Source organism: Phyllobates terribilis, unplaced genomic scaffold (assembly GCF_046119375.1).
Source record: "Phyllobates terribilis strain yellow unplaced genomic scaffold, ASM4611937v1 Scaffold_4__5_contigs__length_816908805, whole genome shotgun sequence".
Taxonomy (NCBI): Eukaryota; Metazoa; Chordata; class Amphibia; order Anura; family Dendrobatidae; genus Phyllobates; species Phyllobates terribilis.
Window position 1 is genome coordinate 716822141 of NW_027362764.1, and position 24365 is coordinate 716846505.

Genomic DNA, 24365 nt, shown 5'->3' on the forward strand with positions numbered 1-24365 from the left:
GAACACAGAGTATGTATTTGAAGGGACTGTCAGCGTGACTCTCATACCCAGTGACTGAAGCCGTGAAGGGATTTAATTTATTTTGCTGAATAACATTACTGACAATTCACAAACAAACACATCTAAGTTCCCATACAGATTAAGGTTGTGCAGACCTCTCGGTGTCACCAGTCTACCTATGGATGTGTATGGGGGTCTCCCAACGCTGATAGATGATTTCGGGAGGAGAGAATGTATGAATTTACACGGACGATTCTTTTGTTCTATCGATAGAGAAGAGTCCGGAAGCAGCTTAGAGCCTGTTCACATCACGTTTGGGCCACATGATCCTGATTTTGTCGGTGTCCCTCTTATTAGGCGTACACAGGGCTGCCATTAGGGATTTCAGGGGCCCCATACGCCAGTGAGGGCAGTAATGCCCTGATGGCGGCCCTGGGCGGACACAGAGGTTAGTCTCAATCATGGTCTATATCTGCCTAATTATAGTGATTGACTCCGCCATGAGGGACATCTGAATCTCGTTTTTCATACAGAGTCACACAGAATGACTGCAGACTTATCGACTTGGACTGGATAACCCCTTTAAATAAAAAAAAATGCCCCAAAAGGTAGACAACCCCTTTAATTTGCGAATTCCAATACTTTTGTCCATATAGAGCATGTAAGTCCTATGTACATATAATTGACACATGTAAGTGTTATATCATTAATACATAAGTCCTATGTAAATTATATATTACACATATAAAACGCAGAACAACGCACCTGACTCGGCCATAGCTGAACCTGCAGGGCAAAAAACTTTCCCACCATTCGCCAATAGGTGGCGGTGTAATGTAGTTCCTATAGCTATCACCTGACTAGCCCCTAGCGGCCTCGCCTGGGAATTACAGCTGGGAGGTGATAAGACCTTGGTATGTGCGGGTATCAGCTGATACAATCATGTGACGGGTGTATGACACGAGCTCACAGACACTAGAGCGCAGACTACTCCCCTCCTTTTTGGCTCCATCTAAGGCGCCATCTTGTTGATGACAATGCGATTTACTGTGTATGTACTGCTGTAGAGTATGGCGTCTAAAACATGGCTGCATTGTCGCTGTGAAAGGCGAACTCCTGTAAGCTGTGGATGTCACCACTTGTTTTCCTTCTTGTAAGGAGAGGGGGCCGTAGGTTGTGAGTGAGAGGATGGCGGAGATCTGAGCGCTGACCTGCCGCTTGTCTGTGCCGACTGTGACAGCCTCCTGCGCTAATCAGGTACGAGCTGCCGCCTGGGAAGAGAGATCGTATGTGTAGTGTGTACAGTGTGTGATAATGTGTGTACAGTGTACGATAATGTATGTACCCAGTGTGTGTATAGTGTGCACAGTATAAAATGTGCGTCTTACTGTGTGTGATGAATCTGTACAGTAGAGATCTCATACTCCATACACCAGATAGATGATGGAGATTTGTAGTTTGCAATTGGTTCCTATAATGTCAGCCCTGATCATCTCATGTGATGGCCCGTGTGATTTCCTGACTTTCTGGATCGCCCCCGACATTCCCGTCTAAAGCAATGGATAGCTGGCCATTTTCTCTTTTCCACAATACCATGCCCCTCCAGCATGGTGTACCGCCATGTCCGGCCCTGTGCCCCTCCAGCATGGTGTACCGCCATGTCCGGCCCTGTGCCCCTCCTGCACGGTCTACCGCCATGTCCGGCCCTGTGCCCCTCCTGCACGGCATCCCCGCCATGTCCGGCCCTGTGCCCCTCCTGCACGGCATCCCCGCCATGTCCGGCCCTGTGCCCCTCCTGCACGGCATCCCCGCCATGTCCGGCCCTGTGCCCCTCCTGCACGGCATCCCCGCCATGTCCGGCCCTGTGCCCCTCCTGCACGGCATCCCCGCCATGTCCGGCCCTGTGCCCCTCCTGCACGGTATCCCCGCCATGTCCGGCCCTGTGCCCCTCCTGCACGGTATCCCCGCCATGTCCGGCCCTGTGCCCCTCCTGCACGGTATCCCCGCCATGTCCGGCCCTGTGCCCCTCCTGCACGGTATCCCCGCCATGTCCGGCCCTGTGCCCCTCCTGCACGGTATCCCCGCCATGTCCGGCCCTGTGCCCCTCCTGCACGGTATCCCCGCCCTGTCTGGCCCTTCACACCATCTGGGCCCCTGTGCTCTGCCTGTGTGGTCCCCCCACTCTATCTGGTCCCCTGTGCCCGGCCTGCGCAGTCCCCCCGCCGTGTCCCGGCCTACGCTGGCCTCTCATGTCCTGCCTCCTGTGCCCGGCCTGCTCGGGCTTTGCTTTTTAGCAGACATCTGATCAAGTGTCTCAAGTAATCTCAGCTGTACACAGGATAGTACAATGTCAGTAGATTCTGAAGACAGTCTAAGGCCACGGCCCTACTATCAGTATTTGGTCAGTATTCGGTCAGTATTTTCTCAGGAGCTGGAGCTAAAATGCTTAAAGGCTCGTAATAAGCTGGCTCCCAAGATCATAGCTTTTTCAGATTATTTAACAAATTAATACAGTCACTTTCCGCTTAAATTACCTTCCTGTTTAAAAATTCCCAATGTTTTCACCCTTCCTTACTACGTCCTTTGGTCCTCCAGTTCTGTCCATCTATCAATTCAGCTCCTGCTTGTATTCCTGACATTCAGTATAAGATCAATCAAATTCTGGACTATAAGACGTTTCACAGAAAACTCATGTACTTGTTTGACTGGAGGGGATACGGTCACACTGGATTTATTAAATAAACCGGCCAACTCCTCTGATATCATAACCCTTATGCCACGGCCTGACTATCAGTATTTGGTCAGTATTTTTTCTCAGGAGTGGGAGCCAAAACCAGATGAGGAACAATCAGAGAAAAGGTATAATAGAAACAAGTCACCAATTCTGCATTTATCACCCACTCCTGGTTTTGGCTCCCACTCCTGAGAAAAAATGCAGACCGAATACTGATAGTGGGGCCGTGGCCTAAGGCCGGATTCAGACGTTCGTGGAACATGGTGCAAGTCCAGACCGGCTTCATATATCCCTCTGAGGCTGTGTCTGGGTCAGGAGACCCCGACCGGTCTGGACATCACTCTTCATGTTTTCCCGTTGTTTTACAGACTCAGATTTCAGCCTTGTGTTCGGTACGTTAAGTGCCATGAATGAGATGCCTCATCTCCCGGTACGTTTCATTCTGTTTCCTGGATTGTACATGATGGGGGACGCTGTCCTGTTGTCTCCTCATCTTCATAGCGCAGATTGTGTCACTCGTGACAGGAAGCTCCTGACCGCACTCCTCTCAGTGCTCTGATTGCCTAACATGGCAGAGGGAAGTCATTTAACGTGACGTTTGTGATTTCCAGAACTGTACTTTGTATTAACCCTTAAATATTGGCATTTTTCGAGCCTTTAAAATGTTTTCTAGGGATGAAAAACCATATAAACTCACCCAAGAAGGTGCTGAAATGGTGAATTTCTTCAACACCGTCCTTTCCATGGAATTTTAACTGCACTCCAGGATGTGTTGCCTCCTATGGTTCAAGGCCTCATTCAGACTTCAATTTTTTTTGGCATACGAGAAAAAATGGACCAGTTTTTATCAGTGTGCTGGATCCGATTTTTCATAGATACACACGTGGTCAAAATTGTTGATACCCCTCGTTTAATGAAAGAAAAACCCACAATGGTAACAGAAATAACTTGAATCTGACAAAAGTAGTAATAAATTAAAAATCTATGAAAATGAACAAATGAAAGTCAGACATTGCTTTTTTGCTTCCACAGAATTTAAAAAAAAATTAAGCTCATGAAATAGGCCTGGACAGAAATGATGGTTCTTCTTAACTTAATATTTTGTTGAACAACCTTTTGAGGCAATCACTGCAATCAAACGATTCCTGTAACTGTCAATGAGACTTCTGCACCTCTCGACAGGTATTTTGGCCACTCCTCATGAGCAAACTGATCCAGTTGTCTCGTATTTGAAGGTTGCCTTTTCCAGAATGTTTCAGCTCTTTCCAAAGATGCTCATTAGGATTTAGGTCAGAGCTCATAGAAGGCCACTTCAGAGTAGTCCAATGTTTTCCTCTTAGCCATTCTTGGGTGTTTTTAGCTGTGTGTTTTGGGTCATTATCCTGTTGCAAGACCCATGACCTGCGACTGAGACCAAGAATTTTGACACTGGGCAGCACATTTCTCTCTAGAATCCCTTGATAGTCTTGAGATTTCATTGTACCCTGCACAGATTCAAGACCCTGCAGATGCAGCAAAGCAGCCCCAGAACATAACAGAGCCTCATCCATGTTTCACAGTAGGGACAGTGTTCTTTTCTTGATATGTTTCATTTTTTCATCTGTGAAAATAGAGCTTGATGTGCCTTGCCAAAAACTTCCGTTTTTGTCTCATCTGTCCATAGGACATTCTCCCAGAAGCTTTGTGGCTTGTCAACATATAGTTTGGCAAATTCCAGTCTGGCTTTTTTATGATTTTTTTTCAACAATGGTGTTCTCCTTGGTCGTCTCCCATGAAGTCCACTTTGGATCAAACAGTGACGGATGGTGCGATCTGACACTGATGTTCCTTGAGCTTGAAGTTCACCTTTAATCTCTTTAGAAGTTTTCCAGGGCTCTTTTGTTACCATTCGTATTATCCGTCTCTTTGATTTGTCATCAATTTTCCTCCTGCGGCCATGTCCAGGGAGGTTGGCTACAGTCCCATGGATCTTAAATTTCTGAATAATATGTGCGACTGTAGTCACAGGAACATCAAGCTGCTTGGAAATGGTCTTATAACCTTTACCTTTAACATGCTTGTCTGTAATTTTCTTTCTAATCTCCTGAGACAACTCTTTCCTTTGCTTCCTCTGGTCTATGTTGAGTGTGGTACACACCATGTCACCAAACAGCACAGTGAGTATCTGTAGCCCTATATACAGGCCCACTGACTGATTACAAGATTGTAGACACCTGTGATGCTAATCAGTGGACACAACTTGCTTAAACATGTCCCTTTTGTCACATTATTTTCAGGGGTACCATCATTTCTGTCCAGGCCTATTTCATGAGTTTAATTTTATTAAAAATTCTGTGGAAGCAGGGTTGAAAAGCAATGACTGACTTTCATTTGTTCATTTTCATAGATTTTTAATTTATTATTACTTTTGTCAGATTGAAGTTACTTCTGTGACCATTGTGGGTTTTTCTTTCATTAAACGAGGGGCACCAGGACTATCCTGTGATGCATTTCCTGCTGTCCTTTCTCAATGCCTTCCATATTGTGGTTGAACAACCTGACCGTGTCCATTAATACCGCTGATGAGATTCTCCAGTTTAGACAGCGGACTAACACTGAGACATTGCCATTAATTTTCCTACCTTGTCAATAGAATTGGCCTGGAACTATGATGCTCTCCTGAAAATTTGCCCTGCCATTCTCTCTAGCGGATAAAACACTAACTTGCTGGTAGGGATTTGCCATCTTCTTCTCTTGCTTCCCTGGTGGACTTACATGTTAAAGAGGTCAAGGGTAAAAGCTCTTACATTCTAGAGCTTCTTCTAAATCTCCTCACATAGAGGCCTTACGAGAAACCATGCAAATTTGCTTGAAGAAATTGTCGTAGTCCAAAAAGGTCCCTTCAAAGTACAGAAGGGCTATTTTGGCGAAAAGGATCACCCTTTCAGGGAATGTCCCAAACTCAAGGCCAAGCAGAGAAACTACAGACCCTTGATATAAGGGAGGGAGAACTGTTTCCTCTACTACAGGCAATCTCATTGTGCTTATGTCTATTATTTTTAATTCCTCTGAGTTTGCAGGGCAAGACCTTGATTCCAGATCTTTGTTGAGAACTTTATCAAGCTCTCGCTAGTTAAAGGGCTAAAAGTTCCCTTTGTTTCTTTGCGGATGCCTCTGAAACTAATCTCCACGAATGGTGGCAATTCCTGGTAGTAGTATTTAATTTCGAACTGTTAAAGTGTCACTTAAGATAAGAGAACTTCACATTGAGGACATTTCTTTTTGGTTCTTTTTTAGTTTTGCCACTTTCAGACCCATCGGTGCTTTTGGGACTTCCATGGCTACGGCTGCAAAAATTGCCTCAAAACCCTACCATCTTCTCTGAAGCTCCACTCTGCCTCCATGTTCTCCACCTTGCCGGCTTCTTACCAGGAGTTTTCAGATGTCTCTTTCCAAGCAGAATGCTACCTCCACATCATACGTTGACTGCGCCATATCCATTATTCTCGGGTGCTGAACTATCGAGGTGGAGAGTTTATCCTTTCTTTCTCCCCAAGACTGAGGCCGTGCCCACTTATATTAAAGAGAATCAGGAAAAGGGGTTTCATCTGTAATCTACTCTACGTCTCCAGCTGTTGCATGCTTCTTCTGAGACCGATTATAGTCCGTTAGGGACTGAATAAAATCACACTGAAAAAAATTATCCATTACCCCTCATCTGTGTGCTGTTTGATTGGATTACGGGTGCTACAATCTTCATCAAATGAAATCTGTGTGAAGGCTATTATCAGATCCACATTAAAGAGGGAGAGGAATGGAAGACCCGTGATGGTCATTATGAATATCTAGTTATGCCTTTCATATTATGCAATACACCGCTTGTGTTCCAGCACTTTAATGAAATCTATCATGGTGTCCTGTACCAGTAAGTCTTAGTCTATCTGGATCTCCAGACTTCTGGACTCAGATTGTCTTCAGGTCCACTCCATTTTTAAGAGGCTTTGACAAAACCATCTCTTTGCCAAGCTATAACAATGCCTCTTTGAGCGTCGTAACCGAGAAATGGCAGTTTATATCATCTTCTTTCCTTATGGACCAAGAGAAAGTTTCAGATATTTAGGATTGGCCACAACCCATTGGTCTTAAAGCACTTCAAAAATTCCTAGGCTATGTAAACCTCTACCTTTTAGTTTAATAAAAACTACTCGCAAGTAGTAGCTTCTCTTACTGCCCTCAATCGGAAAGGAGTTCATTGTCGGAACTGTTCGGATTCTGCAGTTTAAATCTTGTTTCTTCACTGCTTCAGTTTTATACTACCCAGATGTAGATAGGTTGTTCTTCCTAGAAGCGGATACCTCTGCTATCAGTTCTATTACAAAATTCTTCAGAATTTTAAAAATTCTCCATTTTTTTCTTTTTTCACCAAAGAATTCCGACAGATTAATATTACGTCATTGGTCAAATTTAATTATAAAATGAGCTCTGCAGGAATGGTGACCATCTATATGGTTCATAAAAATTTGGAGTATTTTCAGTCTGCCCACAGTGTGAATCCCAATGAAGCCCAAAAGTCTTTTTTTTTGCTGTTTAATTTAATTCTCATCTACCATCCTACCGAGGAAAAACTGCAGGACTGATGCCCTATCCTGTTCCTTTGATCCACGTGAAGCCTTTGTAGATGTGCCCTCACATATAATTAAACCTGATCATATTAGCTCGATATTACCTCCATTTCTCCTTCTTCCAATTCACCTAAATGATGTTCTCTTGTCTCTAAGGCACTCTGTGGGAAAATCTTATCTTGGGCCAATTCTTCCCTCCTTTCCAGTTACCCTGGTATAAAGCAAAATGCTTACTAAGCTCCATTTCCATTTCTACTGGTGGCCTAGTTGGAAACAAGACCTCAAAGAATTTGTGGCATTGTGTCCTTAGAGTTCTCAGCCCTATACAACCTTTAACTTTTACTACAAGAGGCTAGAACTGAAATTTCTATGAACATTGCTACAGAGGTGCACAGATTAACCTGGTTTATGGTGGACCTATTTTCCAAGAAGTCTAATTTTGTTCCTTTACCAAGATTTCCATCTGCGCTTTAGCTGGGCCAAGTGCTGTTCAAAGAAATCTTCCGGTTCCATGGAATTCTACCTCATATAGTGTCTGGTGGTTTGCAATTTGTTTCCAGGTTCTGAAGGGCGCTCTTTAAACTTCTCTGCCTTTCTTCTTCAAAGTCATGGACAATCTAAGAGAATCAGTCTATGGAGCAACTCTTAAAAATTTTCTCTAACTCCTTGCATCAAGGAAATTGACCGGATTTGCATCCTTGATTTGTCCACAACAGTTCAGGTTGAGTCTTTAGGAAAATCTCCCCATGTCACAGTATATGGTCGATAGCCTCGTCTTCTGTTTCTAATTGCATCAACAATTCCTGCTGTCAACCGTGTTTTTCAGGACATTCATAGTATCTGGACTGATACTATGATGATACAATGATGTAAATTGGCCTATACCGTATGTATGTACCGTATGTATGTACCGTATTTTTTTGGCCTTCCCCTGGATCAACGCTGCGGAATAGCTGCAGTGCACAAGAAATAGGCTGAACTGGATGGACGCTTGTCTTTTTTCGGCCTTATAAACTATGTAACTATGTAACTATATGCTGTCCAATTTGGCAGATGGTGATAAAGTTTGGCCACCAAAAACTTTTGCTTAAAGACTCATAATAAGCTGGCTCCCAAGATCCTAGGTCTTTTTCAAATTATTTAACAAATTAATAGTCACTTTCCGCCTTAAATTACCTTCCTGTTTAAAAATTCCCAATGTTTTCACACCTTCTTACTACGGCCTTTGGTCCTCAAATTCTGTCCACCTATCAATTCAGCTCCTGCTTGTATTCCTGACATGCAGTATAAGATCAATCAAATTCTGGACTATAAAACGATTCACGGAAATCTCATGTACTTGTTTGACTGGAGGGGATACGGTCACACTGGATTTCTCAAATAAACCGGCCAACTCCTCTGATATCATAACCCTTAGGCCACGGCCCCTCTATCAGTATTTGGTCAGTAATTTTTCTCAGGAGTGGGAGCCAAAACCAGATGAGGAACAATCAGAGAAAAGGTATAATAGAAACAAGTCACCAATTCTGCATTTATCACCCACTCCTGGTTTTGGCTCCCACTCCTGAGAAAAAATACTGACCGAATACTGATAGTGGGGCTGTGGCCTAAGATTTTTAGTCCAGCTCTAGGAGAGACCGGTGCTTGGGTATTAATTAGCATTGTCCACAGTTGCCACAAGTTTGATAGGAATTTGCTTCTACTTCTTTTGGCTCAGCTTCAGCCAGGGGGCTATTATCTCCTCTTTTACTCCTGACTTCTATAATGAACATTATTTTTTACTTTTTCTTACTGTGTGTTGTCCACATCTGCCACCCACTCAAAAAGCAAGTTACTAACTTTTTGCAACTATTCTCAGGGCTGTTCACATTTAGCTTCTGCAATCAAGGTAACACATCTTTTCAAGCGAGTCTCCAGTTTGCTTATAATTCACTGCTATTTTGCAGTTTCCCATTTTCTTACGACAAGTCCCAGTTTGTATATTATGCTGCTGTCAACCATTGCCCTGCTTGAAGATGCCAGACTGCATTTACCCCTGTCATTTCTGTGATTAACTACATCCCTGCTGGAAGATGGTGCTACCTGTTTGTGTACCGTCCTGCATACCGTGCTGTTCTGGTCCTTGCTGATACATGTGTTGCCCGTCAAAACTCACTCCACTGCACCATCGGCTCTGGTCCTTACTTCTCACATAATCCTACAGCTTAGAGAATCATCCTCACCAGGAGAGACCGTAGCGGTTTATTTTTTTTGCCTACACTCAGTCTGCAAAATAAAAAAGCAAAGATGTGAACAGCCCTATAGAGTAGAATGGGTACATGTTCTATCTGTGAATAAGAAGAATGGCACATGTACTTGACAAATTGATGCCTGAATGAGGCTGAGTATCCTCAAAAAATACACAGATCGATGTTCATTTTTTATCAGTCTCGGATCAAACCCTCCATTGCAAGTCAGTGGTTCCATAAAAAAATTTCCTTTATGAGCTGTCCATTTTTTACTATTTTAATGGGTAGGAGATAAAAAAAACAATTATTTATTTTGACATTTTTCATAAAAGAAAAACAGAGGCCACACTGATTTATTAAAAAAGGACACAAAGGCCAACAATGAAAATAGAGATCCAGCACGCTGATGAGAAACTGTCCTTATTTTTCGCACAAGAAAAAAACAGATGCATGAATTCGGCTTTGTTCTATAATGTTTATTAAGACGTTCTTCATCCCTATGGCATTTGGTGAGTTCAGGACACTTGTACATATGAAAGAGAGTCTTTTTGCCCTGCAGGCGTGTGACGCACCAGTTCAGTCCGTCTATGGACATTTTTAATAAACGTTAATTTGCAAAACCCTGGTGGGCTCCTGTTCTCCATGTACAGGTGCATCTCACTAAATTAGAATATCCTCAAAAAGTTAATTTATTTCAGATCTTAAATACAAAAAGTGAAACTCATATATTATATAGAATCAGTACAAACAGAGTGATCTATTTCAAGTGTTTATTTCTGTTAATGTTGATAATTATGGCATCAATTACTGCATCAATGCGGCAATGTGGCATGGAGGCGATCAGCCTGTGGCACTGCTGAGGTGTTATGGAAGCCCAGGTTGCTTTGATAGCAGCCTTCAGCTCGTCTGCATTGTTGGGTCTGGTGTCTCTCATCTTCCTCTTGACAATACCCCAGAGATTCTCTAGAATAGATTCTCTATGGGGTTAAGGTCAGGCGAGTTTGCTGCCAATCAAGCACATTGATACTGTTGTTTGTAAACCAGGTATTGGTACTTTTGGCAGAAAGCTTGTCGGCAGAGGGAAGCATGAAGTGCTCTAACATTTTCTGGTAGACGGCTGCGCTGACTTTGGTCTTAATAAAACCCAGTGGACCTACACCAGCAGATGACATGTCTCCCCAAACCATCACCGATTGTGGAAACTTCACACTAGACCTCAAGCAGCTTGGATTGTGGCCTCTCCACTCTTCCTCCAGACTCTGGGACCTGGATTTCCAAATGAAAATGGGAACTCTGTGACCTTGTGCCTATTGAGAAGGGGCTGGTTCAGGGATCTAGTGGCTTTGCCTATTGAGAAGGGGCCGGGTCGGGGATCTAGTGGCTTTGCCTATTGAGAAGGGGCCGGGTCGGGGGCATAGTGGCTTTGCCTATTGAGAAGGGGCCGGGTCGGGGGCATAGTGGCTTTGCCTATTGAGAAGGGGCCGGGTCGGGGGCATAGTGGCTTTGCCTATTGAGAAGGGGCCGGGTCGGGGGCATAGTGGCTTTGCCTATTGAGAAGGGGCCGGGTCGGGGGCATAGTGGCTTTGCCTATTGAGAAGGGGCCGGGTCGGGGGCATAGTGGCTTTGCCTATTGAGAAGGGGCCGGGTCGGGGGCATAGTGGCTTTGCCTTTTGAGAAGGGGCCGGGTCGGGGGCATAGTGGCTTTGCCTATTGAGAAGGGGCCGGGTCGGGGGCATAGTGGCTTTGCCTATTGAGAAGGGGCCGGGTCGGGGGCATAGTGGCTTTGCCTATTGAGAAGGGGCCGGGTCGGGGGCATAGTGGCTTTGCCTATTGAGAAGGGGCCGGGTCGGGGGCATAGTGGCTTTGCCTATTGAGAAGGGGCCGGGTCGGGGGCATAGTGGCTTTGCCTAGTGATAGGGGGTGGGTTTGGGAGATTTTGGCTGTGACTATTGAGAGGGGTGGACTTGGGGGTTATTGGAGTTGTGCCTACTGAAAGGGGAGATATTGTGGCTGTTTTTTTTTATTAAGAGAGAATGGGCTATTGAGGCTGTGACTGCTGTGTAGTTTGTCAGGTGGAGGTACTTGTAACTAACTTTTGGTGGGGGATTATGGCTCTAACTTACTAGAGGGGATGGACAGGTGGAAATTTTGACAGGGGTGAGTAATAATGTGGCTTCTTGGAAGGTGGGTGGGCAGGGTGTTAATGTTGATGTGATTTTTACATGCCAGGATGGCTTTGGAGATTGCTGTGACTATTCGGGGTTAGGGACAGGAGATAAAGTATTTGGGATGTAGAGGACCTGTGGTGACTGCTGGTTAGGGGCAGGGGACTTCTCTTAGGGCTTAGCTACATTATGGATTTCAAAATCATGTCTTTTTTTTTTTTTTTACTCCCTATTGTCTCATCGAAAACGCCCATCCAGGGATCAGATCACTGTTCTGCCCCATTTCTTTTGCTATGAACAGCATTTCGAGATGACATTTTTTTTTGCCTATCCTTTTTTTTTTTTCTTTTTTTTTACTTCTTTACTTTTATTTTTCATTATTTTGTGTAATTTCTGCCATTCGATGAATTCGGGAATTTCTGTCTGTTCAATTACGATCTTCATTTTTTGTATTTAAACAAATGTTTTAATTAGTAAACTGACATTTGAGCTTTAGTTCAGCTATGAGCTAGAGAAGCGCACCACGGGTAAATAATGGGAAGCTTTTAAGGACCTCTTTTACGGGAAAAGACATACAAGTCAAAAATTGTGTAGTCTGATCCTGCAGTCATTGTCCCTTACCGTCCTCTGCATACATGTTCTAGGGTTGCAAGAAGTGTGATAGCTGACTACAGAGTTGTTTGTAGTCTGTTACCATGGAGACACAGAAGAACTTTTTAACCAAGACCTTTTGCAGAGTTGCTTTTCATTTTAGGTTTGTTTCACACCACTTCTTTGTAATATTTGAGAGCTACATGTTTTCATATAGTATTATGGATTTATTTTAAAAACCAATGATACCCATTTTTTAGCATTTACATAGCTCATATTCTTAAAAAAATAAAAAAATTATGCTATGTTGACACTGGCCAAACTCTGACGTTAAAACGACTGGGACAGATTGTCTCTAAAATGGGGGTGACAGCTGCTCAATCTGCAACAGAATCATGAGTACCCAAGGCTCATTGATGTGTGAGGAGCAGTGGCCAGAGGCTCTGCGCCCATGCCGTGCTGCAAAAATCATTCAGGAATGGTTTGAGGAGCAAGGCCCATTTTGACTTGGTTTACGGGGGGTAACGTCTTTACTTTTTGGCTGGGTGCCCACGTAGCGTTTTTCAAGCGTTTATGCTGCGGAATTTCCGCAGCGTAAACACTTGTGAAACGCTAGGTAATCCGCACCCCATGGTCCCCAAGGGGATTCCGCATGTTCTATGCACATGCTGCGGATTTTTCCGCAGCGTTTATGGTGCGTACAAAAATCCGCAGCATGTCATTTAATTTTGCGGAAGCGCAGCGGAACTCCCGCCATTGACTTGCATTGAAACGCATAGAAACCGCGACTGTACATTTGTACAAGCAGCTTCTATGCGTCTCTATGTGCGGATGGTACCCAGTTCTGGAGGAGAGGAGACTCCTCCAGACCTGGGTACCATTGTACCTGTAAAAAAAGAATAAAATAACAAAGTTTATACTCACCTTTCCGAAGGCTTCTCTCTGAATGCCGGCATCGCTTGAGGACCTGCGGTGACGTCACAGTCATGTGTCCGCAGGCCCTTCACCGCTCTGTCTCGCGATATGCCGGGAACCAGACAGGAAGGAGCGCTGCTGCACACACCGGGGCCTCGGGGGTGAGTATAGCTTTATTTGTTTTAATTTTTACGGTTCACACTGTATAAATCCATGCCGTTTGCATGGATTTATACAGTGTGACCTAGTTGTCAAGCACTTTCCAAGTGATGCTATCGCCTGGAAAGCGCTTGTCAATCTGCATGCGGAAACGCATGTGGATCCGCATGTATTCTGCAGGAAAAACGCATGCACAATCTGCATGCGTTTTTTCTGCCAGGGAGATGCAGAAATGCTGCAGAAATTTTCTGCTTCATTTCTGCATCGTGGGCACATAGCCTTAGGAGAGTGACATGCCGATGTAAGGAGACTTTTAGGCCATGCAATGCTCCTTTGGGAAATTAAATATGCAAATGGCCTTGGTTTCCAAAATTTGCAAATCTCAATTCGATCTGATGTGGGATGTGCTGGAAAAACAAGCCATGTCATGTTTGAAGAGCCCCTGATGTGCCTAAACAGTGGAAACCCCCTCCATTTTGGAAACTAGACCCCTCAGGGAACTTTTCCAGATGTGTAGTGAGCACCTTGAACCCCCAAGTGCTTCATAGACGTTTATAACGTAGAGCCGTGAAAATAAAAAAAAATCCAATTTTTCCCACAAAAAAGTTTTTACCCCAATTGTTTTTATTTTCAAAGGGGTAACAGGAGAAAATGGACCCCAAAATTAGTTGTGCAATTTCTCCTGAGCACGCAGATACTCCATATGTGGGGGAAAACTATTGTTTGGGCGCACGGCAGGGCTCAGAATGGAAAGAGTGACATTTTGGAATGCAAACTTTGATGGACTGGTCATCGGGTGTCCTGTCGTGTTTGGAAAGCCCCTGATGTGCCTAAACAGTGGAAAACCCCAGCAAGTGACCCCATTTTGGAAACGAGACCCCTCAAGGAATTTATTTAGATGTGTGGCGAGCACCTTGAACCCACAGGTGCTTCACAGAATTTTACAACGTGGATCTGTAAAAATGAAAAAAATATATTTTTCCCACAGAAATGTTTTTAGCCCCAATTTTTTTTCATTTTCACAAGGATAGCAGGAGAAAATGGACCTCAAAATTTGTTGTGCAATTTTTCCTATGTACGCCGATGCCCCATATGTGGTCAAAAACTACTTTTGAGGCATAGTGCAAAGCTCAGAAGGGAAGAAGCTCCATTCTGATTTCAGATTTTGGTGGACTAGTTTGAGAGTGCCATAAAACATTGTTTGAGCCCCTGAGGTGCCAGAACAGCAGACCCCATTTTACAAACTACACCTATCAATGAGTTTATCTAGGGGTGCAGTGATCGTATTGACACCACAGATATCACAGAATTTTATACCATTGGGCAGTGAAGAAAAAAAAATTACATTTTTACCACCAAAATTTTGTTTTAGCCCCAGATTTTACATTTTCACACTGGGAAATGGGTAAAAATGGCACGAAAATTTGTCACACAATTTCTGCTGAATGTAGAAATACCCCATATGTGGCTGTACAGTACTTCTTAGCCACTCGGCGAGACTCTGGAGGAACGGAGCACTATTTTCATCTGGAGCGCAGATTTTTCTAGACTAGTATGCAGACTCCATATACAAAGCCCCTAAGTGCTAGAATAACAAAATCGCCCCCCCCTCAAGTGACCCCATTTTGGAAATTATACCCCTTTGGGAATTTATCTACAGGTGTAGTGACAATTTTGACTCCATGGGTGTTTTCCAGAAACAAGCAGCAGCAGATGTTGCGGAGTGAAAATTGCCAACTGCCGTTGTACTGACTAGTACGTTGTAGTGACCATCTCATGCTTCTGGAGATACGCACCTGTAAATTAGGCGGGCTCTCATCGCTACAGAAATGCCAAACGTGGACGCTAACTGGTTTAAGCACACTGGAGCACAGAAGGAAGGAGGGCATTTCTTTTGGGGTGCGAGGAGCCGTAGAGCTTTTCTACGCTGAGCCCTTATATCGGGGTTTCCATCTAAATCGCTGAATGACCTGATTCAGAGGAAACCCTCGAGGGATCCATTCACTATAACGAGGCCGCAGTTACTCTGGACCCCATCTGGCCTCTGTTCAGTGTTGTCCTTTTCAGAAGTGCACAAAACTGGCCGACAGCACTATGCATGCCTAGAAAGATGGACACCGCCGGATCACAGGCTAGACGGCGTCCTCAGTGCCTCCATCTTCTTTTATTATAGGGAATCTTCCGCCGGGGGTTGCGTTTGAATCACGTATTTCAGAGATTTACACGGAAACCCCAGTGTAAGCGCTCAGCGCAGGATAAATTTGAGCCGAGCCTTACTGCGATCTTTGGGAGGCAGAATGAACAGATCAACAGCAGGTGGATAATTGGTTTTATTTATTTTTTACGCCATTTCTCGTGCGGTATAAGTGATTAGACGGCTTTATTCTTCGGGTCGGTGTGATTATAGCGATCCAGATTTATATTGGGTTTTTATGTTTGGCTGCTGTCACACACTAAAAGACACTTTTTATTGCAAAAACTAGTTTGAGAGCTATGATTTTTCTATATTTCAGCCGATAGTTATGTGAGGGCTTGTTTTTTGCGGGACGATTTGACGTTTTTATCAATACCATTTTCGAGCACGTGACAATTTTTGATCGCTTTCTCTTCTGATTTTTGGGAGGCAGAATGAATTGATAAGGCAGCTTTATTCTTCGGGTCAGATACCACTTTATATCTTTTTTATGTTTTGGCGCTGTTACACAAAGACTAATGTATAGAAAAAATAATTATTTTTGCATCTCTTTATTCTGAGAGCTATAACATTTTTATTTTTCCGCTGATGGGAGCTGTATGGCGGCTTTTTTTGCGGGACAAGATGACTTTTTCAGAGATACCATTTTTATTTACATTCGTCTTTTAATCCACTTTTTGTTCAGTGATATGATGATAAAGCATCGGTTTTTATTAATTATTTTTACAGTGTTCACTGAAGGGATTAACTAGTGGGACTGTTTTATAGGTTAGGTCATTCCGGACTTGGCAATACCAAATATGTGTACTTTTTTTTCTTAAAAATATTTATGGGTACAATATATTTTTATTTTTTTATTTTGTGACTTTTTTTTTTTTTAAACTTTTATACTTTGTCCTACTATGGGACTTTAACTTTTTTTTATCCTGATCATTATAAAGCATAGGGATACAGGAGCATTCCTGTGCCTTATAAATTGTCAGTGCTACACTGACACTAAGTTGCTAGATCATGTACTGCTCATGATCTAGCAACTTTGATAGCTCTGGTGACCTGGATGTCGTCATGACGACATTGGGTCACCATGAAAACTATCAGGTTCGCGATGACGTTGCGGGGTCTCCGATCCAAGGGCAGAGGGGCTTTCTTCCCTCTGCCTGCATGCTAAAAGCTGCAATCGATAAAGTGTCGGGAACTCCTGGCACTAAGTCCCGGGTGGTAGCTGATTTTGTCAGCTGAGTGCGTGGGCGATCGCCATGACGTGTATATATACCGCATCGGTCGGTCGGGAAGTCCTTCCCGACTATGACTGATATATACTGAAAATGTCGGGAAGGGGTTAAAGGAAACCCACCTTTACATGAAACTTGTAGTATGGCTATATAAGCGCTTATTCCTCAAAATAATAATAATACTTTTTTTTCCCATCACCCTCCACGACAGGACAACAGGAGGTTGCTTCCCACCTTTATAGGGACAGCAAACACAAAGAGGTTAAAGAGCCCCTCCACACCTCTTATCATCAGTGTTTTTCCTGTCCCTAGGGGCATGAAAAGATCCGTGCTCAGCAGACGCTGGGACGGAAAGAATACCTGCCGATCAGAGGTTGATCGCGCTGCCTTCCTCCTCTCCATCTGCTTCTTTGTCCCGAGGATCGGGACCCTACCGTTCTCCTGCGCCTCTAGGCAATGCTGATCGGAAAGTGGGCTGGGGTCCTCCCGTTGCTCCCCAGCCTCTCCTCCTTCCCTTCCATGCCGGTGTGCAATGCACGCTTGCCGGAAGTGGCACGGGATGCTGATCCCCCTACACCTAATGTCACTTCCGGTTGCATTCCACTATGGAATGCACTGCCTTTTCCAGCCCTCTGGACAGGAAGATCAGTAAATTGGCAGAGGAGAACGCAAGTGGCCTTTAGGGAGTCCTCCTCCATATTGGAATAAGCGGGGGATTCTTCAGGAAGGGACGGATGTTTACTGCACTGTGTCTTGGTCACTTCGCTATAAGTGACCCTGACAAGACACCATAATGTAGGACCGTTTCCTTATATCCATGGAGGGGGGCGTCTTCTCTTCGTTCCGAATCTACTGAGCCCAGCGTGAACACGGGCTCAGTAAGTAATCCTGGGGTAAGTGCCTCTTTTTTGGGAGTAGGATATCCGTATTACCGCCGCCTTCCCTTTTTTTCAGGGGTACAAGGATCCTACAGCAAAAACGAGAGAAAAATTTACGGGCTGATGTTCCATTTGTAATAAGCTCCCATCCTCCCATAAAAAGCAATTATGTCAGCAGTGCTGAGAAAAGATTGTGAGGGATGAAAAAACGTCTCCAATGGAGGAGTTAAGTGGGATGTTACGTCAGGAAATTCAGACTTCCCTAGCCACCTCAGTTGGGTTCTCTGGCACATCCTATGACCAAAAAAAGAAAGATCAGTTTAGAGGAGAGTTCAGACTCAAAAGAAGCCCATGCATCCATAGCTGAAAATTGACTGGAGAAAGAACAATTAAAACCGACTCAAAACTTTTGACTATGGGGCCAAAAAATATTATTTTTCTGCTGAGGACATGGAGGAAGTACTGACAGCAGTAAGAAATACAATGTAAGTCTAAGAAGAAGAGATGACCCCTAACAGTGAAAGATGAAATGTTTGGGGGATTGAAATAAAAAAATAATATGGTGTTCCCGGTTCATGACAATATCCAGAGTTTGAATCTAGATGAATGAAAGTGCCCAGAAAAGCGTTTCGGTATTCCAGGCTAACTAAGATTTCCGTTAGAAGAAGAGATGGCTAAATGTTGGTCTGAAATTCCCAAGATTGATATCCAGGTCGTTAAGGTGGCTAGGAAAACAACTTTTCCATTTGTGGACTGTTCACAACTTAAAGACCCAATGGACCGGAAGATGGATAGCCTTTTGAGGAAAATGTGGGAATTGTCGGCGGCATAATTAACAACGAATGTACTATCCACCTGCATGGCAAGATCTGTGTTCAAATGGTTGAATCAATTCGAGAATCACACGAGCATGGACATTCCCAGAGAAGATTTACTAGCTTCTTTACCTCTCCTTCAGAAGGCTACGGGGTTCCTAGCAGATGCCTCAGCAGAGTCAGTTAGGGTAGCTGCTAGGTCCTTGGTGTTATCAAACACAGCAAGACAGGTATTTGGCTTAAGATGTGGAAAGGAGATGTCTTATCCAAAGCCAAACTTTAATCCATTCCCTTTCAGGGTGCATACGTGTTCAGGCCTGCTCTAGACAAACTATTAGAAAACTCATCTGATAAAAAGAAATCACTACCTGAGCCGAAAATTGTCAGGCGAAGACCCTTTTGTCCACCACAGACCCAACCTCCACAGTACAGAGAGAAGGGGAAGACAGGATGCTGGAGCTACCCCAAAGGAGGAAGGGGTAGGAACATTTTTCAAAACAAGCGACAAGATAGACAATGACCTATAGGGGGCAGAATCGCAAATTTCTTTTCCCAGTGGCAGATGATTTCCTCAGACCAAAGAATCCTGGAATGCATCAAGGAAGGAGTAAAGATTGAGTTCTCCTACCCTCTGCAAAATCTAAGAATAGCCTCCCTTACATCTCAAAAGTTGCAGTAGGTTCTGATATCTGGGCTCAAAAATGTGCAGATGTCAGGTGTAATCTCACTAGTTCCAGAGCGAGAACACTACAAAAGTCCTTATTCTCGCCTATTTCTAATAAAGAAACCGAGTGGAGCCTACAGGATAATTATAAATCTAAAGCCCTTAAACCAGTATGTCACCCACAGAAAATTCAAGATGGAATCCATAAGATCCACTGTCCCTCTGATGGGCAAAAACTTTGTCATGGCAGCTGTCGATTTGAAAAGTTGCCTATTACCATATTCCCATCCAGCACATCGAAAATTTTTAAGATTCTTGATTATGCAGGGGCAGCAGACTCTTCACTTCCAATTCAATGTGTTATACTTTGGGATTTTGTCAGCACCTCGGGTGTTCACAAAGATTATGGCAGAGGTAGTAGCGTTCGTCAGGAAGCAGAATGTAACCATTTTTTATCTCAATGAGCTCTTAATCATGGCACCTTCTGTACCACTTCCCAGGGAACATGCACAAATAGCGCTTCAGATCATAACATTTTTGGGATAGTTGGTGAATGTGCAGAAGTCAGACTTAATTCATCGACCCGAAAACTTTTCCTGGGGTTCCTTCTGGATTCTCAAGAACTGGCAATTTTTCTACGAAGAGGCAAGCAAATGTGGATAAGATCCAGAATCTCTGCTTTGCGAAGTCAGAATTCAGTCTCCATAAGGTTCGCAATATCTGTCCTGGGATCCATGACATCATGTATCCAAGGAGTACCTTGGTCAGACACTCCTACAAGAAGTCTTCAAACTCCTCTCCCAAATCTCTAAACACAAGAATTTATTTGCCTTTTCAAGTAAAATCCTCCCTGGGCTGGTGGTTCAAGCCAGAGAATCTAATTCCTGCTGACAACTATAATGGCGGATACTAACAAAAGAGGATGGGGAGCAATGGTCTCCCGAGTTCCTTTCCAAGGGGTCTGACCACAGGAGATGAGCATTCAATCATCAAACTTCAGAGAATTGAAAGCAGCAGAAGAGACCCTAAAAACTGCAGTCTCATTACTCCAGGGGACGCATGTCAGGGTATATGACATAACGGTTCACCTTCGTAACCAGGGAAGTATGAAATATGGGAATCTGAGGGCAATCTCAACAAGAATCTTCTTTTGGGCAGAACAATATCTTCTGCTCCTATCAGCACTCTAACAGGTTCTGCCAACATACAAGCAGACTTGCTGAGCAGGAAAGACCTACATCCGGGTGAGTGGTGTCTGAAGACTGAGATTTTTCAGATGATAACCAGGGAATTGGGCCATCCAGAGGTGGACATATTTGCGAACAAAACAAGGGAAAAAACTTTGAAAAGTACCATAGCCAACTGGATTAAGAAAGCTATTTGTGAATCATTTAGATCAGTCTATTACCTCCGGAGAAGTTGAGAGCTCATTCCACAAGAGCCATGTTGTACTCCTGGGCCAAAAGGGCCAGCGCCTCCATTGAGCAGATCTGCAGAGCCGCCACCTGGTCCTCTGTCCATACCTTCTCCAAGCATTATAGATTAGATTTAATGTCTAATAAGGACTTTGCCTTTGGGAGGAAAGTCCTTTAGGCAATCGTTCCTCCTTGAGAATTTTCCTTTGGTATTCCTCATTTTATGCTGTAGTAGAGGGTGTTGGGAGAAAATGGAATTGGACTTACCTGTAATTCCTTTCTTAGGAACCTTCCACGACAGCACGGGTAATTCCCACCTTTCTGTTCATTATGTATTCCTTGGTGTTTAGTAAATATTTTGAGCATTCATTCTGGTGTAGTCCTTTAGGAAAAGACTGAGGTTAGGAGGTGCGGAGGGTCTAATTAACCTCTTTGTTTCCTGTCCCTTTTAGAGTATGTGCAAGTGCGCTGCGTGCAATCCGCAGCGGCCAGATGTTACAGCATACTGGATGGGATTTATACAAATCCCATGTCCACTATGCGTCGGCGGCACACCCGCGGAAATTGACATGCGGTGCGTCTTTCCAGACCACAGCATGTCAGTTTCTCCTGCGGGTCCGCATGCGTGCTTTCCCCATAGACCTAACCTCTATGGGGAAAGTCTGCATGTGAGAGAGAAAAAAGAGAGGCTGGCGCTCATTTTGCAAAAATGTGCTGTTGTGGAGGCTTCCTAGAAAAAAAGAATTACCAGTAAGTCTAATTCCATTTTTTGTAGTGATCCGATGTGCCAGTCATGAGAAATCTAGCATAGATTTGCACCTGCTCCTCACTGTCTTGTTTCTGGCTGTAAGACAAGTAGCTGCAGCAGGAGCTTCCCCCTCCACCATGTCTGCTTCCTTGGATATGTCGGTGGGGCTTCAGCCAGCCACCTGCCGACGTGGAAATGATCAGCGGATAATTATCTCTCATATCAGACAATGTGGGCACAGTCAGGTGACTGATGGATGGGGATGTCACCGCTTCCAGTGGGACAACTTTTGGTTAATATCTCCCCTAATAGATGTGAGCTAAAAAAAAAAACAAAAGAAAAAACAGGTAAGTGGTAAGAGGAAAATTGTGTTGTGTAGGTACTTACTTACATATCACTTCTGATATAGCTGGACAGTCACTAACTTTTGCCTTCTCCATTTTGAAAAAAAACTATCATCTTGGTCTCATTTACTTTTTTGTCGTTACAGTGAGATTCTTTCTACGACCAACACTTAAACCACAATCATGACCGAGTTTTGGTTGATCTCTGCTCCTGGGGAGAAAACATGCCAGCAAACTTGGGAAAAACTCATGGCCGCCACCATCAAGAATAATAACTTATCTGCCAACCACAAGTTTAACATACCTGACTTAAAGGTAAGTGCTGTGTAATATTGAGATTTAGGAAAAGGAATTCGGTCAAGGAGGGTGGAGGAGCCGGTGACCCTGTGAGATACTCATGGCAAACATTGTGCACATTTTGCAAAGATCAACCTTTTTTGGTTGAAAGTACTAGATGAAATTCGTTTTAACTTTTTTGCTCCCTCAATCTCCATTTTTTGGCATGTTATTTGTTTTTTGGTTAAAGGGGTTGTCCACTACTTTTACATTGATGCCCTATCCGTAGAATAGGGCATCAATGTATGATCAGCCGGGGTCCCGCACGCAGAACCCCGCCGATCAGCTGTTATCGGTGTCAGCGGTGGCTGCCGGACGGAAGTGCTCACCTGCGGGGCTCCGCCATCAAGTTGTAGTGGCTGCCGCAGTGTACTGCAGATCCACCTCCCATTCAATTGAATAGGAGGCGGATGTGCAGTACACCGTGGCGGCCACTACCACTTTACGGCGGTGCCCCGCAGGTGAGCACTTCCGGCTGCTGGCACCAATAACAGCTGATCGGCGGGGGTGCCGCATGCGGGACCCCGGCCGATCATACATTGATGTCCTATTCTACAGATAGGGCATCACTGTAAAAGTAGTGGACAACTTCTTTAAGGCGTGCTGCCGCAGGAAGGTGTCTCTTCTCCCAGCCACTATTTTATCTTTTTCACTCAGCAGTGTTGCTATTGATTTTATGACCGTTTTTTATAACAAGTGAAAATACATCTCAGGCAGTTTATAAAATCAGATAATCCATTTTTATTTTCTGCTTCAACGCAGGTCGGCACGCTAGATGTCCTGGTCGGTTTGTCCGATGAACTGGCTAAATTGGATTCATTTGTAGAAGGGTAAACGCTATATTGTATATGTCTAAAATGTAAAAACATAAATGTACCTGAAAGAGGCCCTGTCGCTTGATCAAAACTGACCAGTCTTTACTCCTATTTTATTCCTGCGGTTTCTTTGGATATGCCACTTTTATTGATTTTTTTTTTTTTTTTTTTTTTTTAATTCCAGAGTTCTGGGCTTTTTAGAGCTTATTTTTCTGGTCACAGGCTCCTCTGGGGCGTGTCCTCTGCCTTATTACATGGGGACACGCCCCCTTGGCAACAACCATAAAAAGCAGCTCTAAATATAAAGGCCCATATCTCTGGAACGGTATGGTGGATTTTTAAAAAACGAAAACCACAATACTCAGGGGAGCAGCGGGAATAAAATAAGAGCAAAAAACTGGCCACTTTTGACTTGGTGACAAGTCTTTTTTAAAGGGTGTTTGTGCCACTTTTGCATTGATGAACTATTCCTTTACCTATCCTGGCTTCCGCTGGTTACTATAGCTATTTAGCTGGGTTTTCGTTTCGCTTGCTACTTTGGAGTGATCACCGAACAAGAGGAAGCCTTTCCAAAAATCTGAAATGTACCAATTTTTAGAGTAAACAGTTCCCCACTTTTCGTGTGCAGGTTACAGTAAGCCATCTACAATTTAGCGCTTGACCTTGGAATTTATCATGTCCTTAACGAGCCGGCACTGAGCACAGCAGCAAGTATTGGCCGAGATTTCAACTTCATTTACAAAAATTAACTCAAATTATAAGTTAAATACCCAAAAGACTGTGATCAGGGATTTCTGCCTTATAAAATATTTAATGTTGTTTCCGGGTTATTAATTAAGTAACATAATTATCTTTTCTGATAAATTATAGACCACCATTACTAGAGCTGAAGTATGCTTGTAAGTCAAGTGTAGAATACAAGGTGCTTTACCATCATTTCTCTGTAGTTTGTGTTAATCGGTATAAAGAGGCAAACGATAAAGCCAGTCATTTCCTATACTTCACCGTGCGGATCCGACCGCTCGCAATAATAATTTCCCCCTCGAATTCCCTTGATTGCAATATAAAACCTGAATGGTAAATCAGAAACGCTCATGAATTCCCGACTGCAGCTGCAGATCACAAACTGCGTCTAGGAAGAATAATCCGCTGATTGTGCCGCCACAGGCGCCAAAAGTTCGGCATGTCTTCTCCTCGTCTAGATGCACAAAATATACAATAATGATCTTGTGCCGTCGTTTTATCAAAATAATACCGTTTTGCCAGGATTTGGAAGCTTTAGGAAAGGTTTTTGCAGCACCCCTCACCCACCTTAATCAGACGTAGGGCGCAGTGTGCACATATATCAGTATACTGTATGTAGATACGTTCATTATTATAAATGCCAGCTATCCGATCCCCACCATCTATTAGTTATCACCTATCCAGAGCATTGCTGATAGTTTGAGGTTACTGGATTAACCCTTTTAAAGAGGTCATCTGGTTAAAACAAGTTATCACCTGTGCACGTATCGGTGGGTGTGCGAGCGCT

General features: G+C 43.8%; 1 protein-coding gene across 1 annotated transcript in view; it reads left to right on the plus strand.

The window, feature by feature from the left end:
- Positions 1-1068: 1068 nt before the first annotated feature.
- The window catches only part of ATP6V1C1 (ATPase H+ transporting V1 subunit C1), a 45309-nt gene continuing 22012 nt past the window's right edge, over positions 1069-24365 (plus strand). Inside the window, exons 1-3 of the mRNA XM_073679697.1 lie at positions 1069-1257; positions 21830-21998; positions 22782-22849. Coding sequence (XP_073535798.1) covers positions 21867-21998; positions 22782-22849 — 200 coding nt within the window. The 5' untranslated portion in view covers positions 1069-1257; positions 21830-21866. The remainder of the gene's footprint in view (positions 1258-21829; positions 21999-22781; positions 22850-24365) is intronic.